The 21,802-nt window shown below is 34.3% G+C and overlaps 1 protein-coding gene across 5 annotated transcripts in view; it reads left to right on the forward strand.

Moving 5' to 3' along the window:
• Nucleotides 1-21,802, forward strand: part of CACNA2D1 (calcium voltage-gated channel auxiliary subunit alpha2delta 1) — a 373,282-nt gene that overhangs the window by 200,695 nt on the left and 150,785 nt on the right. For all 5 annotated transcript variants that reach the window (XM_066182787.1, XM_066182788.1, XM_066182784.1 and 2 more), the window contains exon 6: nt 17,748-17,877. In XM_066182787.1, coding sequence (XP_066038884.1) covers nt 17,748-17,877 — 130 coding nt within the window. The remainder of the gene's footprint in view (nt 1-17,747; nt 17,878-21,802) is intronic.

Here is a 21,802-nt window from a genome sequence, read left to right on the forward strand (position 1 = left end):
TGGAAAATCAAAATGATAAATGTAAATAATTCAGTTCACTCTGAAGAAACCATTTTCTGGCCTTATTTTCCAAGATCATATGATGTTATTCTGTATTCTTTGTAATAAATATTTTACATGAGGAGAAAGAAGATGTGAAATGGTACTGAATAATTATTTTCATTCACTTTGTGATCATTTATGTGACTGTAATAAGATTTGGGAAAATTGAAAATCCAATCACAAGATTTAGACTAAATGTAGGATACTTCAATTCCTGGTTTACTAAAACTCTTACTGAAAAAGGTTTGAAGTCTCCTATCTGCCATTAGCTGTTAAAAATCTTAATGTTTTCTGGAGACAATATAAGTAATCTTCACCTTCACTGAAGATAATACAACTGCTTGTCTTCATTATAGATTTAATTTATAAGACCACAGAAAAAATGTTGTAAATGTATTAATCAGAGATGCCAGCATGCTTCATTTGCACTTTTTAATCAAGTATACTTTAGAGATTGATGACATCACTATTGTAATAGATGTTTTTGCTGTAAGGCAATTAAAGAAGGTACATAGATCATGTCAAGCAGGACTATTTTATATGGTTGTATAGAGTTATGAGTATTTCATTTCAGATACCACAAAATACTATCCTGATTTTTTAAGTTTGCATGATTTAAGCCGAATTCATTAAAATTTACCTACATTTGAAATATGTTATTCTGTTCTCATTAAATTCACTGGATGGCAGGTGCTAATCTTCTCTGGAAACAGAATTACAGAGCTTAAATATTGGATTTTTAATTTAAATATACCAGATAGCGATGGCAGATTGTGGTGTGAAGTAAAAACTCTGATGTGTCTGTTATGATTAAGTAGTACTGGAAAAGGTCTTGAGATTACTACTTCTATAACCAAAATCCAAATCTGTTAGGCAAGGAGGGAAAGTAAATACTATTTCAGAGTTTAGTCTTTGTCATTATGATTTTCTTTAAGATATTCTTTTCCCTTCAAGAAAAAAGTATGCATGCACACACTAAAACAAAGTTTGTTAGACCAGATATCCTGGTGTATTTCTGTTTCAGTTTTATTTCTTTTAAAGTCTTTTTGAGCACTTATTAGAATGAAGTTTATAATGTTTGTTGTCAAGAAGTGATGAGGATACAACGGTCAGTGATCTGATAGTGAATTTTTGTTTTTGAGAAGACTTTCATCTAGATGTCAACTATGTATGCAAATACCACAGATTCTTCCCTCTTCCTGACTGAAAAAAATGCTTGAGAAAGCTTTTTCTCTTTAAATATTGAGAAACTTTTATAGAATCATCTCTGAAGCACTGGTTAGTAAAACTGTGTTTGCAATCCATTCCTTTCTGTCTCTAACAAGTCCACACTTTTGTTTTTTCTCTTCCATGCTGTGAGCCTTCATTTATTCACAGGAAATGATATTATATTTATCTTTGAGTACAATCAAGAATAATTAGTAGCAGAAAATAATTTATTAAAATTAGACATCTAAACTAATCACTGTGGGTATCTCTAGAGAGCTATTCAGTTTGTTTTGAGACAGATGTCTAGGATTATCTGAACTGAATCAGTTCTAGGTGTGTGTTTCTCTGTGTTGACCATGTGCCTGTAACAGATCCTTTTAGATCTTAACTTTTGGATGCTGAAGAATCAGAAGAAATTAATCTCACAGGTCTTGCCTGCCAGTTTTTATTTGTCTCCACTCATCCTTTGAATATTAAAGCCTTTTCAGAAGAGCAATCCTCTTAAATTCTGTGTGTGTTTCTGGTGTATGTTTATATGCTGCAGTACAGTTTTCTTTCCTTCTTCCCATTTCCATACCACATTCAGGAGATCCTTCTCTCATTTTTCATCTGCTGTCTTGATGGACCTTTTCAAGTCTAATGACTGGGCTTGCTTGTACTTAAAAAAAAAATAAAGAAGGACATGAAGGCCAATCATTCTCTGGCCTTTAGATTTCTCAGTCTCTCAGATAAAACAATCAATTTGCAACCCCATAGTCCATCAATCAGTAATAGACCTTTTGCACTCTTTACCTTACAACAGCAATTATATTCTGCTTGCTTATTTCCCCCTCCGCCCAGCTTTCCATGTAATGTGTGAGCACTTGATGATAATTAATGAGTTTTTTCCGCACAACAAGGTAGGGGGTATTATATTTCTATTTTTTATATCTCATAGGGAGATAATGGCCAAACTTGTGATTTAGTATAAGTCTCTTAGGTTTTCATTCACTGTCCTTTTCCCAGGAACCCTTTCAGTTTGATATATTGCAGCCTGTTTGTGCACTTTAATTTGCAGGTGTCAACAGATTGTTGTACTTGGACAAATGCTGCAGTACTTTTATTGGACAACTGAGTAGTCCCACATTAAGGTGCTCTTTTCCATTAGTTTTCATATTGCTTTGCCTGTTTTCTCATCTTGTACTTTGTACCCCCACCTTATTTAGAGTAATTTATCTTCACTGCTCCAATCTTCCTCTTCTTTATGTTGGTCTCCGTTTTATTTCCAGTGATACCACATCTAGTTTATAGATTCTTCCTAAATCTATTTTTTCTTGTTTCCTTGTATTCAAATAATCCACAACTCAACTATGCACGGAATTGTTCAATTGTTTAATTTTCATTTATCCTGAATTCCTTTCCAAATGTTTCTTTCATCTCCTCTTTGCATTTTGCTCCTTTTCCAATTTTTTTAGTATAATTTCTTGTCATGGTTTTATAATTTTTTTATAAAACAGAAGCTACAACAGCCTAAGGAAATGATTTTCAATTATTTGATAGAAAGAAGAAGGTAATACAAATAAAGAAATGTCTCTAACATGAAACCAGCCACACATCATTGGAAATCTCCAGTTTCCCTGTAATCCTTAGACTTTAATTGGTAGCAGCCAGTTGCATCTCCTGGCAAGAATTGTGTCCCTTGTTAGCAGAAGTGATTTATTAGACATTGCCTTCATGCAGTCTCATACTAGCTTATAGTCATGGCTAACAGAGCTGTGCTCCTTGTGCAATTATTGATCACGTACTAAGTGATAGTAGCACTTTTTATTTTCTTTTACTACACTAATGGGGAGGCTGTAAAATTGTGGGTCCCTTTGGGCAATAAGTAACTGCACAAAGCGTGAATTCGGAATGTGACTGGGAGTGAATGTGTGGAAACAAGAGGCAAAAATCTGGCACATGCCTATGGTTGATTATAAAACAAATAAATTTTTTATTAATTTATAATAAAGAAGGAAGAAGCCTTTTAAAACTGATAAGCCAAACTGTGCCATATGGTTTAGGATTTTTTCCTAATTCATGCCTTGTTATTTTGGAATAATTTGTGACACATTGGCTCTTTCTGAGTTTAAACTGCAGCATAAATGCAGCTATCAAGTTGGGGTTTTATAAGTGCTGAAAAAAGTGATAAAGTAATATCTACATCAAATTGAAAACTGTTGTAAAAATATGAAAGGATTATTAGTTTTGAATGCAAATTCTTTAGAAAAATCATGGTGTGTTTAACAAACATATTGGAAAACAAAATATTTTCTACCCTGCATCTGTTTTTTTGTTTGTTTGTTTGTTTGGGTTTTTTTATAAATGAAGAGAAGACCGGAATGGTTATCTAAGAGGCATCATGCTCCTTGTGGATCTGTTTCTTCCCAAGAGGAGACTTGGAGATTTAAAGGCATTTACAATGCTTTGGAAGTTTAGAGTCTCTGCTTATAGCCTTGCACAAGTCTTGTCTTTTGTACTACTTTATGGTATCAAGGTTGCAAAATCTGCTTGTATGTACAGCTATGATTAATTTAGTAAAAAGAAGTCTGTTAATGAAATATCCCAGGTTTACTTGTAAAGAAATCTGAACCTACTGTAGATTTGATCAGAGAAATGCTGGTTTGTTTGTCTCCCTCCAGCCACAAGAATTCAGGAGTTTCCTGGCTTTTCCCCTTATAACATATATTGAAAATGACAAGGAATTTAATTTATATAAGTATATTTTATGTATTTTATAGCTGGACATCAGAAAACAAAAGTGTCCCCTGTACATCAGTGTTTCAGGAGCTGCATGTTGAGTCAGGCAGAGCTCTTGAGGGGGAGACGGCTCTGGGTATGGTCAGTTTGGAAGATGATCAGGAGCTGAGATGGGCCAGATGGGGGACTCCAGTGATCCAGTCTCAGAGGTGACAGGTATAAAAAGACTTCCAGAGACTGAAAGGGTGATTTCCAGATTTCTTGCCAGATTTCTGCAAGTCCAGCAACTGCCAGTTGAGTGAGACTGATCGTAATGACTGGCCCTGACACTACACAGAGAGCTGGGACAGGGACTGCTTTTGCATGTCATCCAACAGATAGAGATTTCCTCTGGCTTTTCAAGGCTTTTAAACCTGATTCTGATAAGACTGAACCTTAAGAAAGCTCCCTTTTATCTGCATATGTAAGAGTACTTCTGTCTCCATGCTTTCACTGTGTCTGGATGCCAGCATGCAAATAAATCAGTATTTTACCATCTGGATTTAGCTAATGGTGGACTTCAAAACAAGAGGTTTTTTCTGAGCTAAGCTACAAACTTTTCAATATTTCATAGACAGCGAAGTGTAGGTGTTTCCAAGAGGAAGTTTGTGTCAAATCATTTATGATGAGCTTAAGTGCTAAGCTGTAGAGGATCTAGTTTCCTTTTGCAATAGGGCAACCTAGCAAGAGTAACCTGCTAACTTCCTTAGCTCCCTTCGGTCTCTTATTGCCTCTGCTTTCATTGGATGACAACCAATGTGGTTTGACGTTAGAGTCACAGCTAGGATGTGTTGTATTTCTTTTAATCATCTCTTTGTCCTTTACTGCTTCGATACTGAAGATTTTTTTTAGTGAGTCATAAAGAATTTCTGTTTTTCACATTTATGATGAGTAAATGGGCAAAGTCTATGTGACAGAGATTGGAAAATCAAGTTAGATAACTCCATAATAACTCTGATTTGCACACCCCTGCAATAAAGTGCCAACAAGTAGGTGTTGTATATACAGCATACCTATTTAGAGCTTATCTTTATGATTGCTATTTTTCATGTGTGTAAGTTGCAGCTGTCTGAACCTACCAAGGGTTTTAACCAGGCCAAGATATTGCATGTCAGATTAAGTAATATTTATACATATTTACATACCTAGTTCTCATGTTTTATGTTTGTCATGTCTCTTGATGGTATGTGGTAGAATTAAGCATGTGAAAATTTCAATGGAAAACATAATTTACCGCTTGTTCTGGACAAAATTTTGTGCGTTCTTGGAGAATGATGATACTAAAGTGGGTTAGCGGCTGAATTTGTAAATAGGTTGAAATAATAATTGTGTGGTGGTTGGTGGAGATATTTTGAATTTGAATTTTTTGAGAACTGGGGCTGCATCTTTGCCAGGTACTCTAATTCTTTGCAATATGGCATGGATTCTATTGAGTTTTTGTTTGTTCTGGTTCCTCATCATATTGGATATTAGCTGCACAGAAAAATGCCTTAATCTAGCCCTTTTTTTTTTTTTTTTTTTGATATAGACAGAGGAGAAATTTTGAAAGGGTACACTGACCTAGACTGACCTAGACCACGGGAGGGAGATAAATTTCTGCCAGTATAAATTTTATCTTTCATTAGGAAAGACTGTCAGAGTAGGACTGTTGATGGGCCCTACTGTGTAAGGAACATTTTGATAACCTTAGAGAATTTTCATTAAAACAAAAAATTTTAATCTGTAGTAATTGTCACTTTTTCAACTATTTTTTCATTTTTATTAAATATATATCTTGAAAATGAACCTATATTTTTTGGTACTGGAATGTATTGTTTGGAATTAATACTTAAAGTCTGTAATAATGAAATGAGGACAGAAAATTTGATATATTCACATAGACTTCCTTACTCATTCCATTTCCGAAAGAACTTACTAGTTGTTGTCCTTTTTGGTTCTTGAGAGTGTTCCAAGCCTCCTCTTTCCTGTGCTCAAATATGCAACATATTCATAGATATTTCTCTTATAACTTATTGTATTCTAGATAGAGTAGAACATACTTTGTAACATATAATAAAATAGTTTAATTTGAATTAACATGTTTTAAAATAAACTGCCATGGAAAGGTAGATCCTTTTTTTTTTTTTTTAATGTATCCATGTAGTTGTACTGCAGAGCATTGTTTCTTGTGCATTGTGGTGTATAACAAAAACAGTATTTATGACCAAAATATACACTTCTCTCTGTAGTGAAGATTCTGTTATAGAAGTGAATTCTGTTACAAGACAACACACAATGTTTTATCTTTCATATGGGGGAAGGAGTGAGTAAGCAAGAAAACTTTATTTTTATGGTTTTATTTTTTCATCTTTTGTTCATCATATTTTGTATACAAGAGAGCTTTCTAATTTTAGTAATTTCATGATATTTTGACCTCTAGATTTTTTAGGAAAATTTGAGTGTTCTTGCTGAACTCATTTCTCTCTCAGATCAGGAAACCTGTGTTATGTAACAGTGATTTGGATGGCTTCTTTGGAAATCATTGGAACTGATAGTGAGGGCCTGATTGACTTTGCCTGCTTTAGTACCAAGATTTTTTTGCATTGTTTAAAAGGGAATGTGTTCCTTTTGCCAAGTATCACTGGGAAACATTTAGGTCTTGCCATTTCAAGGTCTTACAGGTAAGCTTGAGTACAGCCCACAGGGGAAAAAAAAAAATTCCTTTGAGCTTCCTATTGCAATTATAGTGATCTATTGCCACAGGAAGCAGGGACTCTTTTATCTTTTTCCTTTTTCTTTTTCTTTTTCTTTTTCTTTTTCTTTTTCTTTTTCTTTTTCTTTTTCTTTTTCTTTTTCTTTTTCTTTTTCTTTTTCTTTTTCTTTTTCTTTTTCTTTTTCATTTCCTTTTTCTTTTTCTTTTTCTTTTCTTTTTCTTTTTCTTTTTCTTTTTCTTTTTCTTTTTCTTTTTCTTTTTCTTTTTCTTTTTCTTTTTTTTTTCCTTTTTTTTTTCTTTTTCTTTTTCTTTTTCTTTTTCTTTTTCTTTTTCATTTCCTTTTTCTTTTTCTTTTTCTTTTTCTTTTTCTTTTTCTTTTTCATTTCCTTTTTCTTTTTCTTTTTCTTTTCTTTTTCTTTTTCTTTTTCTTTTTCTTTTTCTTTTTCTTTTTCTTTTTCTTTTTCTTTTTCTTTTTCTTTTTCTTTTTTTTTCCTTTTTTTCCTTTTTTTTCTTTTTTTTTTTTCGTAGTATCATGATTTAAAAAGTAGGTGTCAGGTTTATATTCCTTTATTCAAATCTGTGCAAGTCTTCCCTTCTCCCAAATGAATATATGTCCAAGCTTGAAATGAAAAATACATGATAATGAAATAAATGACTGCCCCAAAGCTATCTCCTACCTGTGAAACAGAGTTATGAAATAATAATGGCGAGAATGATAACTGAAGTTGCCAGTGTCCTAAAAAAGATGAGGCTGTTCTTAATGCAGAGAATCCTACCTTGAAGGCAAATTTGCACCAAAGAGCAGTGCTTGAAGTCTCCCCATGGAGGCTGAGTTTATGCCACATCAAAGATCTGAATTCAGCCCTAAAGCTGGTGATTCATCAGTTTAATGGAAGATTTCTTGCTTCAGGATATTTCCTACTAATATCAAATGCATGAGTGATAACAATCGCTGTGACTGCAGTGTAATTGTTTATTGGTAAATAAAAGCAGCATCAAAAGCTGAACTTGTCATAGGACATTTATGACATTTGAGGCAGTGATTTTTAGCAAGGAGTTTGTTGCCTTTTTACAGATCCCAATGTTGTATGAGTGCTCTGATGTGTTGCTTTGAATTGTGTGGGTCACACTGAGACTTAAGTTGTACAAAACAAAACAAATTACTCAATCTGATGTTTTCATATGACTGATGGAAGGTGGAGGTAGGCTTTAAAAATTTCAAGTCAGATCAAGAATCCTGGACAGGACCACTTACAGTATTTTAATATTTAAAGGGAGTTTTCTGTGGGGATGTGGTGTGTAGTGTAGTGTAGGTGATGAAACACAGGTCCTGTTCTTGCCCTGTCCCTGACTGCAAATAGGAGCATTTCTGAGCCAGCTGTTGCAATCTGCAAAGGGGCAGATCACGTTCCCTGGCCTGTCCACATACCCGTTCTCAACATGTTCTGTCCCTTTTGTGTTTTGGAGAATAAGTGGGAAAAAAAACAGATTGAAGAAGACATATATCATATCATATCATATCATATCATATCATATCATATCATATATCATATCGTATCTCGTATCATATAATCTACAAAGTTGAAATCTTCCTGGGTTTTTAGTGTTGGTGTGTAAAACAGTGTGTCAGAAGTATTCTTGAAGCTCTCTTTATGGCGTGTATTGAAAATAAATTTCAATCCAGTGGGAAATCACATTGTCCAGATCTACAAACTTTTTAACTCAAACTTCAGCTGACCTTAAATTATTTTAATTTGCTGACCTTTTAATAGCTCTTTCAAAATGTACAGATTGACCTGTGTCTTCTTTTGGTTGTATTTTCTTTTTTTTTTTTTTTTCTTTTTTGTTTGTTTGTTTGTTTGTTTGCTTTCTTCTGACATGTTTCTTAACTTGGGTATATTATCTTTCTCAAACTTTCCCTTAGTTCCTGTGAATGATATTCTTCTACATTATTTAACTGTTAGGATTTCACCATGCAAGCATTTTTAAAAGTCATATAAATAGTCTTACACAGTGTTCTGGCATTTCACTTAAATCATGGTACGATGTTTAGGCTGCAGGAAAAGCCTGTGATCCATTGGCCAGTGCATGGTTTAGTGTTACCTACAGCCTTTGTCTACCTAGATGCAGCTGTCATTTAATTAGTGAAAAGCTGCATTAAATTTATGTGGTCATGAATTACTGTGTGATGTTTATATAGTGTTTTAAGTCCCATTGGGGGGGGGAAATAGTTTAGGAGGCCTTCTGGAGCTCATGTAGTCCAGCCTTCTTCTCAAAGCAGGTTTCTGCTGTTATTTATGTTGTTATTGACACAGACGATGGTACAAATTAAGAAGAACGAGCAATAACAAACTAATATGCTGCAGGTTGTACAAAATTTTGACTTTGCCAGTCTGATTGAATATAAGAATGAACTGTGAAACAGGATCAGTTGATGGCTTAGCAAAGCATGGCAAAGACAACTGTATCAGAGGAAAAAAATCAGATTAATTAAATGTTCACATTCAGTTGGTATTATAACTAATTCCCAATGAAGCATTAAGATGATTTAACAGTTCCTGTTCTCCAGGGATATGATCTTTAATCAGATGTGGGGATAGTGAAAGGTAGACAGGGTAATTTATTCCAATAAGAGAAGACCAGTTCCTATTTTGAAATTTAATTGGGTGATGTATGAAAAACATAAACTCTCTAGAGTGCATTTTTGTCTTGAAATTTAGATGACTAAGTATTTCACGGACTTTTGTCAACAATGGATATTTTTATTCTATTTTATTACATATGTTTGAGTACTCTCATGGGATGTGAAAGATCAGTCACTGAAGGAGGCCAAAAAATTTAAATGATTTTTTTTTTTGTTTGTTTAATAATTAACTGGGTTTTTCTGAACTCCTAGTAGCATTTCAATCAGTTAAAGGGAGATTTATGTTTCTTTTAATATGATCCTGTATTCCCACTGCTGTCTAATGATATTATCTTATCTAGTCAAGCCACTGTTACAGTCAGTGCTGTAGGCAGTTCTGTGCCACACCTGATAATTAAAGGGCAGGCAGGAAGATCACTGTTAATGAACACCTAAGTTTTGTCTGAGGTTTCCCCGACCATCACCCCCTGTAGAAGAGGACCAGAGTGGGATGTTCAGGTGGGATTACATGTCATGATACCCAACCTCATGAGCAGGATATATAACCCAGGAGATATTTGCCTGAACTTTCATGGATGGAAGGGATGGAATTAGGGACCACTGAGGCTAATCAGACAAATCTGTGTCCATGGGAACAGATGAGATGGATCCAGGGGTAGTGATGTCATGATGAAGCAGCTCTCCATCATCCCTGAAACACTGTGGGGATTGGAGAGATTTTTGCTGACCTTGGGGTGGGGAAGCCACATTTATCTTTAGAAAGATAAATAACTCTAAGATTTCTTATGTGCTTAAATATTTAAATACGTGTTTCATTTTACCTGTCATTGTAGCTCAAGAGAAAATAGGACAGGATAGAAATGAATCTTTGGATACTGATATTACTGCAGCAGACTGTGTACATTTTTAGTGAAGGTCACATATAATCTGTAATAACTGAAAAAAGAAATTTTAATGAATTCCTTTATTACTGTTTTTTAATATTAGGGGCTTTTTTAGCTTACTAAAAATGATACCTTAAGAATGTTCCTTTCTGTCAGAAATTAGAAAAATTATAGAAATATGTAATTTCCTGAATTATGGTGTTTAATGCACCCTCATAAATGTAATGTCAACTCTTTTAAACAGAAGAGGACTTCCAGAACCTTGGATTTCTATTTTGAAACTCTTTCCACCTGAAGAAATTGGGAAAACCCAGACATTTTCATCTGTTTCTCTACAATATAATTCATTGAAGTGCTACAATATTTTAACAGGATCATAGAATAGTTTTGATTGGAAGGTAATGGTAAAGTACATCTACTCTAAGCCCATGCAATAAGCAGGGACATCTTCAACGAGATCAGGTTGCTCAGAGCCCAAACCAACCTGACCTTTAATGTTTCCAGAGATGGAGGCATCTACCACTTTTCTGTGTCTCAGTGTTTTACCACCTTCATCTCTCAATACTTATTCCTTATATTTAGTCTGAATCTACCCTTTTTTTAGTTGTAAACCATCACCCTTTGTCTGCTCTCAAGAGACCCTGCTAAAAAGTCTGTCCCCAAATTTCTAGGTCTATACATTTCATCAATTAATTACATCAAGGATTGATTTATTCATGAAAACAAAGTCATGATGCATTGAATTGTGTGAATAGGTTGAAGTACATATTAAAAGAACACACTATTATGTTTGAGATATATAATAGTTTTGTGTATATGTACATCAGAAGCTGTGAACTATAAAGGTCAGATAAATGAATGCATAACCTCCCCACATGGTTTTGCACCATCCATAAAATATCATATAGTCTTATATACAGTAGACAGGGAAAAGCCTGTGGGTAGCTCTTTAGACATTATCATAGACAAAGGACAGCTGCATTTTAAAAATAGCTTAAGAGGCAAACAAATACTTTTAAATTATTTTGACTCTGTATTTGGTACATATACAATTACTCAATTGGAAGAACACTGGAAATAAAATGACTTCTGTAAGGAATTTATCTGTTTTTAAATATCAGTACTCAATCCAGTGTTCCATTTGTTTTATCATTGACTTACAGTAACTAATTGATGCATTAGAAGCATATGGAAACATTAAAAGCACTGAAAGGAACTCATCTTTATTAAATATAATGGCCCTTGAGAATGACACACTGACAGATGCAAATATAAACTATTTCCTTACTAAATTCCCTTCTAGTTCTCTTTCTGAAGCTACCCAGACTCTACTTATATTTGAAAAAATAAATATATTTTCCTATGTTTATATATGTGGATATGCCTATGTATATATTTTTATGCTTAACCCTTCCCTGTTGTATAACAGAAAAAATATTTTGGTTCTGAGCCAACTGTTTTCTTGTTTCATTTTTGAATCTTTTAATTGTTTTGTTCCTAAAAGATGACAGTAGATTGAGTAGACACTTAAAATCATCATGTTGCAAAGTGAAGACCACAGTCCTCTACTGACACTGAGTGAAAACAAAATAAACTATTCACAGTTCTCCCACAACCACCTGAATGCACTCAGCAGTCTTCCTGCTGCTGGAAGATCACAGCTAGTGAAAAGGAAATAAAAAACGTTATCAAAAGGCAATCCACTCATTACATTATCTAAAATGCAGTAAAAGGCTGTGGCTATTAGAAATGCATTCTAGCTGCTCTTCAAAAATTAACTCCTAATCCTTAGAAGAGCTGTCCCCAGCCTCTGCTTGCTGCAGGCGTTTGCTGAGCTGTGTGCTTCAAGCAATATCCCATTTTACTATCTCTGTTATGGTCTAACTTTTTAATGGAGCCACAAGCATTTTCAGAGGGGCTGTGTATGTAGCTCTATTGGATCATTTTCCTCAGGGAGGAAAAAAACCAGGAAAAGGGCAAAACTAACTAAAACAGAAAAATAAAAAAAGCGTACAGAACTGTGCATTGGAGAAATTCTGTGCTTATTCTGTATGTTACAGTTTCGTTTGTACAGAGTAGATCTGGGAAGGAAATAAAAGAAGTGAGCCTCAATTGATTAAGGATTTACATTTAGAAATTTCTGTAGATATTCAGAAATAAAAACTAGGCTGAAACCTAGAGATGAAAATATAAAACTTTCAGAATTCTGCAAGGTAAGACAAGAAGGAATCACAGAGGAAGAATTTTGATGTCCCTAAAACTACAGGAATTCCATCTCTACATTCAGTCTCTAAAATGGCATTGGTAGGGACAGTGATGTTTTGTGCAGAACACAGTGCCTGGATATGAAGACAACGGAAGATACTGGCAAACAATTCCTTTCTGTTTTCCATAAATATGAAAGCAGGCGGGTGTCATTGTTTCTGTCTGGATATCACCTCAGGAACTGAATGAAACCTACTTTTATTCTTTCATCATGATGCTAAGCCTGTTATGATGCTTTGAGCAACTTCTACATTGTTTCTGAAAAGAATCTGCTTTCAGAAAACAATTGAAGGTTGCTTCAATTGGTGGTTTGGTTTGGTTTGGGTTTTTTTTGTTTCATGAATGATTTTTTTAAAAGTAGCATCATCTTTCTGGTTGTGAGTTTCCAACATCTGCAAAAAGCAGAAATGAATTTTATACTAATAGAAAAAACATTCTCATTTCCACAGAAACAAATATTTTTCAACTAAATGAAAATTTATTAGTAGAGATAGAAAATCTACTCATCTTCTTACAAGTTGTGATGATGGAAAGTAACTAAATGCTGTGGAAAGGAATCAGGATAAGTTTGGCTGCAGTGAAATGGGCAGCTAGATTATGTCAAAATTTCTTGAAATTATCTTTATCAATTTTGTTTTAATGGATATTTTCTTTTCTAGACACATCTTTCAGTAATACTTCTTGGCATAAAGCTTCCAGTTAACTTATGTAAATACATTAATTTATGTTCAGAAAACCCTCTAGAGAGAAGTTGCATTATTTCTGCTGTGCATTTGGCTTATAAATAAGATGCAGAAGGTACACTCCAGTTTACTGGAGATGATGCCAAAACTCATTTTGAAATAATCACAAAGAATAGCTGCAAAAAACCCCTCATTTCTTGAGTGTTAGATGCTATATCAATTTCCTTTTATCCTCGTGGTGAACAGTAGACGTATGACAAAAGCCTAATTTATTAAAAAAAAAAAGCATCTAATAGCACAAATGTGAACTGAAAAAAGAAATGAATTTTATCTACCTCTCAAGGGAGGAAGAAATTGGTCTGGAAATTCATTGCAGCAAAATGAGTGAGTTATTTTGCTGACTGTCAGTGGTAGGTAACAGTGTAATGCAATAAGTGAAGGCTAGGTTTGAATAGATAGAAAATTAAGCTTCTGCTACTATCTCCTGTGGGATTTTTCTGTGCCAGTATTGATTGTATTTCAGCTCCTGACTTGAGAGAGAAATAGGTTGGAGTTGGATTTTAATTATATTCACACTCTGGATCACTTTCTGTCAAAATATGTGTTTTGCTACTTTTTTGAAAACAAAGTTTAACTGGGTATAAAGCTGTACCAACACCACAATCTGTCAGGCTTTTCATAGAAATTCCAGATTAAAATAAATAATGACATTGAGATTTCCCTTTTTAATAATTCTTTTTTTTCTTTTTTTCTTTTTTTCTTCTTTTTCTTTTTTTCTTTTTTCTTTTTTCTTTTTTCTTTTTTCTTTTTTCTTTTTTTCTTTTTTCTTTTTTTTTTCTTTTTTCTTTTTTCTTTTTTCTTTTTTTGTTTTTCTTTTTTCTTTTTTTTTTTTTTTTGAGATTTAAGCGACTTGAAATTCCAAAATTTGCAAATTAAAACCAAATAGATTTATTTTGTGTAGAAGAATCCACTATTCTATAAATTTGGATGTCTAAGGCCTGGTACAGCTTTTGTTGGTCTTGCTGGACAGGAGGGAGTGGCCCAAGTGAGTTCAGCACTAATTTGCCACTAATGGTTCTGATACTTACCTGTTGTGTCCAGAACCAGTTCAGATACCATTAGATTTTCAGAAAAAAAAAAAAAATTGTTTCTGTGTGAAGGTAACTTTGAAAATTTTAAAGGATTTTGTCATTTGTTGCCTTTGGGTATTGGGCATATTGGTGTGTTGTTTCAGTATCACAAATAATCCCATGAGGGTCAACAAGAGCAGTGTGAAAGCAACTACATTACTTTATGTAGTTTTAGATCCACTGCCCTGCACTAATGAAGTTGAGAAGAGCTTTTAGATTAAGAGTTTTTAGATTTAGAGTTAGATTTAGGTTTTTTGGTTGGGTATCATGGAATATCGGTAGGAATAACAACAGACTCAGTCACAGTCTTTTTCAGGGAGACCTGTGTGTCTGTGTGCTATTAGAAATGTGAGAAGCAGATATTTTTTTGAAATTTTAAGATGTTCAGATCTAAATTAATTTAATGTTTTCAATTTCAACAAAGTTTAAACAGAGTTTGGCAATAGACATGAAGCTTCTTTCATAGCATATGAGTGAATGGAAAGACTGAAAGGTTGTATTTATTAATTGGAATAAAGTTGAAATATCAAGTAGAAGAAACTTGGTCAGTTTATGTTGTGATGCTTGAGGAATTTCAAGCGAAAATCTAAATATATTGAATTACAAAAACTTCTGTGGAAGATCTGCTAGGATAGACTGCAAGGAACATTATCTGATTTTTAGAATTTTTTTGTAGGGCCAGAAGTTGAACTTTGATGAACTTTGACTAGCCAGTCCCTTCCAACTTGGGATATTCTTTCATTCTATGTTCACGTTCTTTCTCTTTTATCATATCCATTCCCTTCCAAATATTTCTTGTGGAAATTTAGTTGAAAGAAACCTTTTGACATTCACTCATTCTGGTATTTTAGTGCGGTTATGTGGCCTGATGATCCTCAAGTCTTTTCTGAAGTGAAAAACTTGAGGGTTTGGAGTTGTTGGGGTCATACTAATTTTTAGAAATAAGAGTGTTAGAATGTTTTTTTAAATCAAATTACTTTGCAACGAAAGGGAGATTTTGCCACATGAGTGATTGATTGTTGGGATTACATTTGAATAATTAGACAAAGTCGTTACTTTGAGAAACAGGAAGCTAAAAGATAACTTGTGAAAAGAACTCCAAAATTTGCGTAATGTTTTGCATTCCAGTTTTGGGACATGAAAAAATGTGTGGGGTAATAGAGAAGCAAAAAAACCCCAAAACCAAAACCAAACAAACAAACAAAGCCAAACAAGCAAACAACACAACAAAAGCTTTTGAAAAATTGAACCAAATTACATTGCCTGAATCTGTCATAATGCTGTGTCATTTCAAATCATGCAGTGCATAATCCTCTAACTGATCCTGGCTTTAGTCTGCACCCTTCAAAGTAAGTTATAATGTTTGTGAGCCTTGTCTGGGTGCTGGTTGACCACAAAGTTGTCTATCACATTCTCCTGTATCACCACCCCCTCCAGCAGTGGAGAGGTGAGAAAATAAGACCATAAAAGGCTCATGGATTGAGATAAAGACAGTTTAATAAAGAAAAGTCCAAACATTGAAGCAATGTAAGTAAAAAAGTTTTATTCTTCCCACAAGCAGGAAATGTCCTAACACTTCCTGGGAAGCAGGATTTTAAGACACACAGCAGTTGCTTCACAAATTCTCCACCTTAATGATGAATGTCCCTTCTCTCCTCATTTCTCTGAGCTTGTAATACTGAGGAGAACACCATTAGAAAGGAATATCTCTTGGATCATCTTGAGCCAGCTGTGCTGGTTATGTCCCCTCCCAAATTCTTGCCCATTCTCAGAATGGGGTTAAATTCTAAGCAACAAATTAAACTTCTTGGCATCAGATGTAGTAGCTATGCTGCATAAAAATAGTCAGAAGGGTACCCACTTTCTTTTCTTCCAGAAGTGTAGTAGACTTGTGAGATTCATCTCACCTAATTCTAGACAGCTGTATTGCTGACTTCTACATCTAGGTGATTTGCACTAGTGCTACTTCTACAATCAATCAAAAGGAGGAGGCACTTCTAAAGCGTGATTCATGTCATGGGAAAATAGGTGTCTAATTAGGATAAGATGAATTGCACTCTAAACATTCCCATTTCTCTTCATTCACTATGAAGGCAGCCTGCAGTGATGAGCACAAGACTGCTGGGTTGTCGAAATTGGTGGCTGTCACTGGTTAGATGAGTTCTGCCCTTTGTATTCCCAAAGGAAAACAGTTCTTTAAAATCCACCCAGGACTGCTGTTTATATCAGGCAGCATTTGAACCTTTACTTAGAATGGCATTGCTCTGTAACCTTGAGATGAATCAGATGAGAAAACATAGGCAGTTTCATTACATGACATTGTGGATAAGCTAAAATTCGTCTGTCTATACTTCGATAGAAGATAATAAACAGAATGGCCTCAGTACACACATGCCCGAGTTACCATCAGGTGCTTCATTGTCAGCACTATTTATCAAGCATAGCACATTTTCAAAAACTGATGACTCTATAGTATGAAAAATATCCTTGTAATTGCCTCCAATGGCTGGCCTGAGTTATCATTCAGTATCATAGTTGCTGTATTATTGCTTTAAGTGGCAGTGGACCCATGGCATGGGGCCTCCTTTTCCAGCTGCAGCTGAGACAGGTGAAGACAGTCCCACCTCCTCTTTGGCCTTCACTACCTCCTTGGTTCCATACTTCATGCAGGTTTGGAAGTTAAATTAGAAAAATTCTCTGCTTTTCAAAATATTTAAGAACGAGTACAAATTAATTGAGTGAAAGGGAAGGAATCAAGAAATGTGCATCAGGGTGCAGACAGGTGAGAGAGGAGGGGAATCCAAGGCAGACAGGTGGTGGTGAGCAACCTGAGTGTTTGGGGACCTTTCCCCTTGAGCAGCTGTAGCCAGTACATGGGATTTCACTGAAACATGCTTAAAATAAATCAATGAGCAGAGCCCAATTTAATCAGAAATTCTAAGAAGGTTAAATTTCCTTGCCGAGTCGGGATATACACCACAGTTTCTGAAAAATCTGTTTATGCAATGTATATGGGTGGTATCATTTTTAGATTTGTGATTTGCAAAATAATCTGCAGTAAAAATAAAAAAAAAAGAAGTTATATTTAACATTTGGTGCAAATTATTACACGTAATAAAAGGTAATTATTTTACCTTGTTTTATGGGTTAAAAAATTCCATTTATTTATGAAATTTAAATGTGTAAGGCATTAGGCTCTTTTCATTTGTAGGTCTTCATTTCATTGAATTGCATTGGGTAAATCAAAATTGAAAGCAAACTATACACAAATATTCCTTGACCTGAAAAAATTAATTGTGTTTATACACAAATGCAAAATGTCATCAATGAAAGAAAAGCTATGTTTGTTTTGGCTTTTTCTACATAAAAAGAGAAAATGTGAGTGGAATTGTTTTTAGCACACTTTAATATTTTGCCCTTTACATTTTTTTCTCTAAAAAGCCTGAAAAGAACGAAACTGAATCTGGCAGCCAGAGAATCAGACCAGTATTTGAAGATGATCCTGTTTTCCGACGGCAAACATCTTACCAACATGCAGCAGTCCACATACCAACAGATATTTATGAAGGCTGTAAGTAGCATGTGAACAAAGTAATTTTATTTTTTAACACTAAACTCATTATTTGGGTCCCATTCTTAAAACAATGTTTGTCTGCATTTTTAGTGCAGGTTTGCTGTTATTGTCACTTTTACTTATTCCAGTGCTGCTTCAGAGATGTGAGATATTAGGGATATGATTCATTTTATGAATTGGAAGGTGCCACAGCTAAAAAGGTCCATTAGGATTGGATTTGAGTTTCACAAATGAAACTGGAGGTGAAACAAAACTCTTGCATATTCTGATTTTCTGATCCATTCTTTCTCCATGCTGTTCACATTTAATACAAACAATTCTTGACAGCTCTTCTTTACACACTGTTTGGCCTCAGGCAGAGATGAGTTCTGAAAACATTTTTAAGTATCTCATAAGCTGGTGCAGTTTAGGGAGATAATATTCTGTGTGAGCTGGTAGCACATCCAGTGCATTTCTAGAATTGCAGTAACAGACTGACAGAGAATTTACATGAATTCTTTCTAACTATGCCAAAAATAACATATATATATGCATATACTGATGAGGATTCTTTAATTGTATTTCAAAATTAAGTATTTATTTTTCAAGATGGAAATAAGTCCCTGTACTCATCAGCAAGCAAAAATATTTATACAATAAAAAGACATTTCAGCATTCAAAGGGGCCGAATATTTTTTAAAAGGTGGGAAGGAAAATAAAATAGGATTTGTATTTTTTAGTTTTGATTTTTTTTTTTCATTTAAGGTCCTAATTTCAGGTGTGCAGTCTTTTTCCTCTTTTAAAGTCTCATCAAGAGGAAAGAGACCCTAGTGTGACCTGAGCTTTTTAAAATTCATAGCCAGAGTTGTGTGCAGCTTCCATAAATGGCACAGGGATGAAAGTGGAAATGTCACTAGGATGGGGGAAAGAATCATAGTAGCTCGTATTCTTATATGGTGAGCTTGACTGGCAGACTTAAAGGATTATTCTGGGATTCTAGCTTTCATAAGTGCTAAAGTGCACCTTAATTTCAGGATTACAGAGAAGTGACAGGCCATTTCCCTCTTTTTTTTTTTTTTTTTTTTTTTTTTAAAGAGAATTGATACTTCACTGTTAAAACGTTGAAAAACAATTGTCTCCAATTGTTAGGGTATTTGTAAATGCTGTGTGAACTTTGGTATGAGATCGTCATCATAATAGTACAAAAAAAGGTTTTCTTGTTGTGTTGAATTTAACATTTAAAATGGAATTCTTGAGGACACGTATCCCTTAAAAATGTATACTACGTAATGTTACTGTACAGCCCATAAACCTGAAAAGGGAGACAGAATATGATTTTCACAGGAAAGGTACAACTTTAGTATCTAATAAAATGATAATAATAGAAAGAAATACACGATTCTGGATAGAGGTGATTGCATATGCAACATATATGGGTAATGATTCTTTGGGTCTGGTTTTTATATTAATTACCAGAAAAGTGGAAGTCTAGAAAAATACCAGGAAGCCTGCAATTCTGTGTCAGAAAAATCGTGTTGTTGTGTGTTTGAGTAACTTTTCATTACAGATGGAATTTTCAGAGATAACAGCTTGAGAATACCTAAAAGTGACAGATTTCATATCAATAAACACAAAATGTTCACTGGATTCTATTTTATAGTTTCAAAGTTCATGTGTCATCTGAAACACAAGTGAGCAATTGTGAGGTAGTCATTCACCAACAGATTTCAAAAAGTAGAAATTTACTGTTCTTTTCACATTATGATCTACAAGCAATTTTTATAACTCTAGAAACACTGATAATGTATCTTGAACACGGTTGTCATTTTTCTGACTGTTCACAGGAGCTCACCTGTCATTTCTCGGTAGAGGTTTCAGTGTCCACTCTAGCAGGGAGCAGCTGTACTTTTGAAAATAGTATCTGCAATTCCTTGTCTAAATCCCAATCTGCTTGGAAGCATTTGCAGCACAGGTATTACAACACATCCTTCTGAGAAACAGTGGATGAGACACAGTTCACGAGTTTTATGTCTTGGAAGCCAATTTTTTTGGCTGAATTATGCCTTGGCAAGCAGATTTCATTTTTTCTCCTTTAGTGTATGTGCTTTGCAGGATGCCAAGAGAAACAAAGAATTGCTCTTTGGATCTCACAGAACAGTTTTCAATGACTAGATATTTGACTTGCCTATTCCTCCTCGAGATTGGTTTTCACTTCTCTTGCTTCTTACAGCAGCCGGTTATTGTCTCTAGGGGAGAGGGACAATTACTCTTAGAGCCACATGTGATCTAGATTTTCATTTGGGCCTGTCAATCACACTTTGTCATGCTAATTAATTATTTTCTGTATGAAGCTGGGAATTTGACTCTTAACCATAGAATCATCGAATTGTTAGGGTTTGAAGAGACCTTTAAGAGAATCAATATGCTTTCCATTAAATTTTTTTCTATTTATGTTTCATTTCTATTGTAGTCATTACTTGTGATTATTTATGATTTTTAAAATTGAATAAAATAATGAATTTCTGTCCACTTAGATTTTTGAAAGTGGGAAGCTGTTTTGTCTTGTAATTCTGTAATGATGCACAACCTGCTTAAACTTAAAATCTAGTGTGGTCTATAAAATAATATCTTTTGTCTTCCTACATATATAGTGATTTGTTTTGTTTGATATAGTGATTTGTTTTGTTTGAAATACAGTGATGAGCTTCTTGTGAAGTAGTTCCTTGTATTTCACCATAAGAATATATGATACATCATTACAAAAAAAGAATTTGCTACATCCAGGCTATTACTTTTTGAGTTATTTCATTGTAGAAAGAAATATTATGAAAGTTTTTCTTGTTTTTTATTTTTCTCTTTCCTGGATCTTGTGCCAAAACCTGTGCAGAGACAGGAAAATGTCTAAGGAGTTAATTTACTTGCCTGTTTCTAAGGATTAAAAAGAGGGAACAATCCCAATGAGATAGAACCAAATCAGGCTTTTAATTCAGTATTTTTCAAGAGGCCTGTTTAGGTTTCGAAATAAAATTAATCTGCAGCTGAAAACAGAACAGACCCTCAGGTCCTCTTTCTACCACATGCACTGGGAATTAGTCATGCATCTCCTATAAGTAATAGCTGAAGTCTTGTTTCTAAATCCTCATTAAAACTGTACCCTGCTTATCCCTAAGCAGAATATAGGAACTGCAGTCCAGAAATAAGAGGAAATTCCTGGCACAAGGAAAGTTCGGTTAATCTTTCCAGTGGATACCACCATGTGCCCTCACTGTCTGAGATCCACTCTCCCCATCTGCTGCAGTGATTTATCTAGGGGTGTGTCTGTACTGGTACCATGGTTTGAGGTGAGGTGTTAGACAAAGCACGCAAAACAGGTTTGCCTTCTTTCTGTGTGGTTATTCCTACTTTACTCCCTTTAAATCACAAATACTGCTTCCACATTAGCATGGAAGAGCTAATTGAAGTGTCAGGTTGAAAGTAATGTGTCATGAACATGACAACATAACTTCGAATGTATTTGGACAGCAACCAGAAAGAAAAAAAGGGCTTCCCTGCTCCGAAGCCATCAAACCAGGCATAAATATTGAGTTACAAGTAATTGATGGTTCATATACCATATTAATAGTAAAATATAAATACTGTTGCTTCATACACTCCTTTCAAGGCAGTCTATTTTTTTCTGCTCTCAAAAGTCTTGTATTTGTTATATATTATTTGATATCAAGTTTGACAGTGGATATAATTTTTGCCTTTCTGGTGGTGCATCATGTATGTAGATAATCAGTTACTGATAAAATATATTGACATTCTAGTACGACAGTATATACCATAAGGGCAATAAAAACTTTTAGAAATAATTAAAAAAAATTGAGTTAGATGCTACAGTGATTTTTATCTTGACCAGTATGTTATTTCCTTGGTGAATTTTTAAAATGTTGTAGAATTT

The sequence above is a fragment of the Chamaea fasciata genome, unplaced genomic scaffold (genome assembly GCF_029207755.1).
Source record: "Chamaea fasciata isolate MVZ Bird 193981 ecotype frontalis unplaced genomic scaffold, bChaFas1.0.hap1 SCAF_5, whole genome shotgun sequence".
NCBI classification, from domain to species: domain Eukaryota; kingdom Metazoa; phylum Chordata; class Aves; order Passeriformes; family Sylviidae; genus Chamaea; species Chamaea fasciata.